This window comes from Megachile rotundata, chromosome 7, assembly GCF_050947335.1.
Source record: "Megachile rotundata isolate GNS110a chromosome 7, iyMegRotu1, whole genome shotgun sequence".
Classification (NCBI taxonomy): domain Eukaryota; kingdom Metazoa; phylum Arthropoda; class Insecta; order Hymenoptera; family Megachilidae; genus Megachile; species Megachile rotundata.
The window spans coordinates 13,182,435-13,188,434 of NC_134989.1; the positions used below are offsets into that span (position 1 = coordinate 13,182,435).

Sequence of the window (6,000 nt, forward strand, 5' to 3'; positions counted from 1 at the left end):
AGAGCCCTACTACCTGGCTCCAATTCTGGGGAATTATTTGTTGGGCCTGTCTATAATTGGGCCTCCTTTCCCTATTTTGGTTATGGGAGTGTACCATATAGTACTTTTATATTGGCATCATTGATAGCGTGAAATTGGCTGCGAAAAATACTTCATTTTGATTGGTTTTTAAAACTTGTTTACGTTAGAAATTGTGATTTCAAATGTAATGTGATTGACAGCACGCAATTAAAGTTGTCAGTGAAGTTTTCGTAAATTTGTTACAATGGTGCGATATGCTGCACTTAAAGGTTTATACGATTTGGAAAAAACTATTGGAAGTGGAGGTTTTGCAAAAGTTAAACTTGCCACGCATATCGCAACCGGTGAAAAAGTTGCTATTAAAATCATGGATAAAACAGCGTTAGGCGTAAGTGATGTCCGGCATTTGATAAATTTGTGTAATTCTAATGCACAGAAACATAATTTAATTCTTAGGATGACTTACCAAGGGTTAAACTGGAGGTTGAAGCTTTAAAAACTTTGTTGCATCAACATATATGTAGATTATATCAAGTAATAGAAACAGACAGTCACTACTTTATGGTAATAGAATATTGCTCAGGTGGAGAGCTCTTTGATCATATAGGTAATTGGTTGATATCTTATATTCTTAGTATTTATTATAAAAAGATTATTCAGTTATTTTTATTTGCAGTTGAAAAAAATAGGCTGAGTGAAACAGAATCACGAAAATTCTTTCGTCAAATTGTTTCTGCAGTAGCTTATTTACATAGTTTAGGATATGCTCATCGTGACTTAAAACCGGTACATTATACTTTTCTTCTGTGACTAAATATTTGTATCAATTGTAAGAAATATTATTTTGTACCCAGGAAAATGTTCTGCTCGATAGGGAGGAAAATTTGAAGCTTATAGACTTTGGATTATGTGCTAAGCCAAAAAATGGAATTGAATCACATTTACAAACTTCTTGTGGCTCCCCAACATATGCTGCACCAGAACTTATATTAGGGAGAAAATATTTAGGTATTTATTTTGTTCTTAATTTTGTTAAACATTTAGAATATTTGTACCATATTTGTGTTATAGGTTCAGAAGTAGATATCTGGAGCATGGGAGTCCTTCTTTATGCATTGCTCTGTGGTTTTCTACCTTTTGATGATAATAGCATAGAGAGCTTATATAGAAAAATCCTTGTAAGGTTTTTTATATTTAATTATTTTTGCTGAGGAAGTTGTTAATAATAGTCTAATTTTAGAGTGGCAAGTATGATGAACCAGGCTGGTTATCAAGTAGTAGTAAAAGGCTGATACGAGCAATGTTACAAACAGATCCAAAGAAAAGGATTACTATTCAGGAATTGTGCAATCATCCGTGGATTACAGCAGGATTTCTTAATCCTGTCTCTTTTGCTCATAAGACTAATGTAACAAATTTTATTAAATATTTTCAATGCATATATGTGTTATAATGTTTTAATAAACAAAATATATTTACAGTTTGAAAAAGACGATGATGTGCTAAGTACTATGTCTGCAATATGTAGTGAACATACTTCAGAAATATGGAAAAAACTTGTAAAAAGCGATAGGACTGATTACAGAACTGCCACATATCTTTTACTCTTAGATAGGAAACTTCGTGGCCTTTCACTTAGGATATCATCTTCTGCAAAGTCTCAGTTTAGATCCGAGGTAGTAGTACTGCATATTACCTTAATTTTCAACAATATTTCAGTGTTACATTCAGAATATTTTTGTTTTGATTATAGTGTGAGGGAGGACTCAGTATCTTAACTAAACTTAATTATTCTCCAAGAAGTAAACCTGGTAAGAAGTCACCAGTAGTGGACACCACATACAATGTTTTACCAAAAACACCTGAAACTGGTAAGCTGCAACTTTTCTCCATATATCTTATATGTATAGTTGTTATCATATTATTTTCGCGTAGCGAACAATTTTATGGAACCACATGTACCTGGTAGAAAACGGCTTCGCAGTAAAGAAGTAGACGATGCGTACTCTCCTGGTATGTTTTGTAAGGCTGTACCTATTTTGTACTATTGATATCTTGAAACATTTTTTCTCAACATTTTTGACACCTATTTTATACTATATTGACATATAATAAACATCCCCTTTTCTTAAAGAACTTTTAGATGTACTTGCGTTCTATTACAGCCATGGTACTTAGTTTTATAATATATTTCCTAAAGTTTGCTTCTAATTAGGTGATGCTAGCCACCTAATTAGAAACTTTAATGAAAGTTTCCAAGTGCCATAAATTGCTGTAGTTCTGTGAAAAGCAGATAATTAGTCAGAGAAGAGCAACGACTTGTGAACAAACACAATTTGGAGTTACAAATAACTCTGTGTAAGAATTCTTTATCCCACCTCCTTCTAAAAGGTATAATACCTTACTACTGTTCCTTATCTCGTTTTCTCCGCACCTTTTGATTTTTATTTATCCATGCTTTTCGTTCCCATTTTTCACCTAATTTATTTAATAACAAACCACGTATTAATTACAGTTCCTGCAAAAAGAGTTGCAGAGAAAGATAGGCTTCTTTCTACTCCAACTCATACGCCGATATCCGATTCAAAGTATGTCTATAATAACGACAGCATAATTACTGACTAAGTATCATAATTTAATACGAAAAATATTTCTTAGGGGATCTCAATCATCTACACCAGGAAGCGCAAGGAAAGTAATGATGGGTTTGGAACGAGGTCTAAATCGTGTTCGCTGTGTTCTTACGCCTAAGAGGCGCGTTAAAAATGAAAATACTGATCCGGATCAACCAAACATACTCTCTGGAAAAGTTTGTATCTGGTTACCCATATTGCAAAAAATCGAATCGACTTAAATTACTGATATTTTATTTAATTATTTTTGTAGGGTCTTTATAACGTATCATCGACATCCAGCGACGATCCCAAATATGTTCTGTCGCAATTACGTCGAGCACTTCGTCGTAAAGGAATTATGTGTCATCAAAAAGGGTAAGGAACATTGTTATAAATTTTAAATGAGTATAATTAAGTTGTATTATTTTTGTAGATTTATTCTTCAAGGAGAAACAGAAGATTGTACAGATGATGATAGAGATACGGTACGGCCATTTTCATCTAGGAATGCCTGCTCCTTCGAGTTGGAAGTCTGCTTATTGGAAGGCGTTTCAGACGATAAATTAGTCGGTATTAGAAGGAAAAGATTAAAGGGTAACGCGTGGGTGTATAAACGAGTATGCGAAGAAGTTCTTGCTCTGGCAGCTGAGGATCTCTCCGCGGAACCGGAAGGCTCCACGGAATCAAAATGTCCGATTTAAAGTCTTCCTACAATTTGTTAACGAACAGGACTGTTCTGATCTCCATTATGTTAAATAGATTTTTATACGCAGCGTAAATATAAAAAATAACTATTGCATGTACACTTCCGACAAATACGTTTGCGACAGCTTCAAATCAGTAACATATCTTTATACGTCTGTAAAGTATATTTTCTTGGTAGAAGAAATAATTATAGGAGAAATATTACGTCCACGTAAAACTTAACAGTAAATATTTCTCTACATATATCTATAATTCTGATTAAAATTAGGATTAATTAATCGTGTAATATTGTTATATATTTAGGGTCAGGTAAATTATAATATAATTTTCTACGGTTAGTATAGCATTACAGCAATAAAATATATTTTATAAACGGAGAGCTGCGATCTCCGAAACAAAGGACAATTAATACGAAAATATATATATTTTCACAAATAAATGTTTTAACCCATTTAGTTCTTTAAGGATCCCTTCGGGTAAAAATTCATGTCGGAAACAGTCTCATAGTACAAAGAAACTCTTTACAAAAGACTGTTACCAGCCCTTTCTACCGGAATATGTAAAGCTCCATTTTGCGTTCACTTCGCGGATATAAAATATCGCGGCTCGTTTGAACCATCTGTTCTCGGCATGGACAAGCGAAGTTATAAAATCACCACAAATCGATCAGCATAAAATGGAGCCGCGCGTGCACTTTGTTTTATGGCAACCGACCTTTTATCTTTGCCCGCTCACATAATCGCCGACCCTCGGCCGTATTCTCGGCGAAGTTCGATCGGTTCGGTCCTTTTTCTTGGACATCGATCGAAACAAAGCCAGATGCTCAGACAATTGAGCTGTTCTCTTGAATAGTAGCGAAGTCGAGAATAAAGGAATGTACAGTTTTTGTTTTAAGGATCTGGAATATTATATTGAATAGAGCAATGTACATATTAGATTGTTAGATTATAAGCAATGTTACTATTAGATTATGAGCAATGTACTTAACTGTAAGATTATAAGCAATGTACTTACTATAAGATTATAAGCAATGTACTTGCTATAAGATTATAAGCAATGTACTTGCTATAAGATTGCAAGCAATGTACTTGCTATATGATTATAAGCAATGTACTTACTATAACATTATAAGCAAAGTACCTACTATAAGATTACAAGCAATGTACTTACTATAAGATTACAAGCAATGTACTTACTATAAGATTGTAAGCAATGTACTTGCTATAAGATTATAAGCAATGTACTTGCTATAAGATTACAAGCAATGTACTTGCTATAAGATTATAAGCAATGTACTTACTATAACATTATAAGCAAAGTACCTACTATAAGATTACAAGCAATGTACTTACTATAAGGTTGTAAGCAATGTACTTGCTATATTATTATGAGCAATGTACTTGCTATAAGATTACAAGCAATGTACTTGCTATATGATTATAAGCAATGTACTTACTATATGATTATAAGCAAGGTACTTACTATAAGATTATAAGCAATGTATTTACTATAAGATTATAAGCAATGTATTTACTATAAGATTATAAGCAAAGTACTTACTATAAGATTATAAGCAATGTATTTACTATAAGATTATAAGCAAGGTACTTACTATAAGATTATAAACAATGTATTTACTATAAGATTATAAGCAATGTATTTGCTATAAGATTATAAGCAATATACTTACTATAATATTATAAGTACAAAATTAAATATTGATTTAACCTAAATGCAGTATAATGTAAATAGGATTGAAAGGTATTTTGCATAATTATAACACTTCTCAGAATAAGAAAATGGCGACAACCGCGATGAATAGTAACAAGTAGTAAAACTAATGCGTTGCACGCATTAGTGTTAGATTAATTAAACACGTTATTTCGTTAAATTGATGAAACGGCGCGAAGACAAAAAGCAAGGACAGCCGTATAAATGAAGCAACCGTGCAAGATGTAAACCTAAGTCATCCGGGCATAAATTACAATTAACCGTAGCACATAGGTGCACTTGCGTGAGCGCATGCACGTGCAGCTTACGGTATTAAATTCATCTTGTATTTTATCGAGAACGATGAATAACGTTGGGCTACCACAGGATAAGGCGTCCAGGCCCCATGAACGACTTTTATATATCTCGTACAATCGGAGATATTTGCAGACTAATAATTAAGCTGTCTAACGATTATTACGATGCGATTTGCATAACGAAGGGCTCGCGGTAACGTGTAATTTCTGGAGGAAGGATATTCTAAAAGGTTCTATTTATGACATCCTTCGAAAAAGGAAAACCTGTCTTGAAAATACATTACGGGACGAATCTTATTCTCTTATCACTTCGTGTATTGTAAATTGAATTTAATTATCTTGTTCGGTGAGTTTATATTATTCAACTATGTAGATGATTTAGAAACACTTTTCATGGAACTATTTACTTTAGTTTATAATTACAATATTTGAAAACTTATAAAATTCATATTTTATGAAGAGGAGTCTGCTAAAAAAATTTACTGCTAAACGAATTTATTTGTGGTAAAAATAAAATTCATACTTAGCGGTAAAAATAAAGTTAACACTTTGCAAAAATAGTTAAAAAAATTCCACGCTGTTGTATATCAAATTGAAAAGATGTCAGACCGAACAAATTAAAATATGAATTT

The 6,000-nt window shown here is 32.7% G+C and overlaps 1 protein-coding gene across 1 annotated transcript; it reads left to right on the plus strand.

Annotated features, from left to right (window-relative positions):
• Nucleotides 1-172: 172 nt before the first annotated feature.
• LOC100879585 (maternal embryonic leucine zipper kinase) lies at nt 173-3,780 on the plus strand. Its single transcript, XM_012279574.2, has 13 exons — nt 173-409; nt 478-628; nt 698-807; nt 876-1,029; nt 1,093-1,199; nt 1,262-1,429; nt 1,503-1,697; nt 1,775-1,892; nt 1,957-2,034; nt 2,537-2,609; nt 2,680-2,830; nt 2,908-3,011; nt 3,070-3,780. The coding sequence occupies exons 1-13, from the start codon at nt 266-268 to the stop codon at nt 3,335-3,337; spliced, it is 1,821 nt and encodes a 606-aa protein (XP_012134964.2). The 5' UTR covers nt 173-265; the 3' UTR covers nt 3,338-3,780.
• The last annotated feature ends 2,220 nt before the right edge of the window (nt 3,781-6,000 follow it).

Coding starts and splice junctions, on each gene's coding strand:
- LOC100879585 (XM_012279574.2), top strand. CDS start 266: ATGGTGCGATATGCTGCACTTAAAGGTTTATACGATTTGGAAAAAACT. Junction 410..477: donor TGGATAAAACAGCGTTAGGC/GTAAGTGATGTC, acceptor TTTAATTCTTAG/GATGACTTACCAAGGGTTAA. Junction 2,035..2,536: donor AGACGATGCGTACTCTCCTG/GTATGTTTTGTA, acceptor TATTAATTACAG/TTCCTGCAAAAAGAGTTGCA.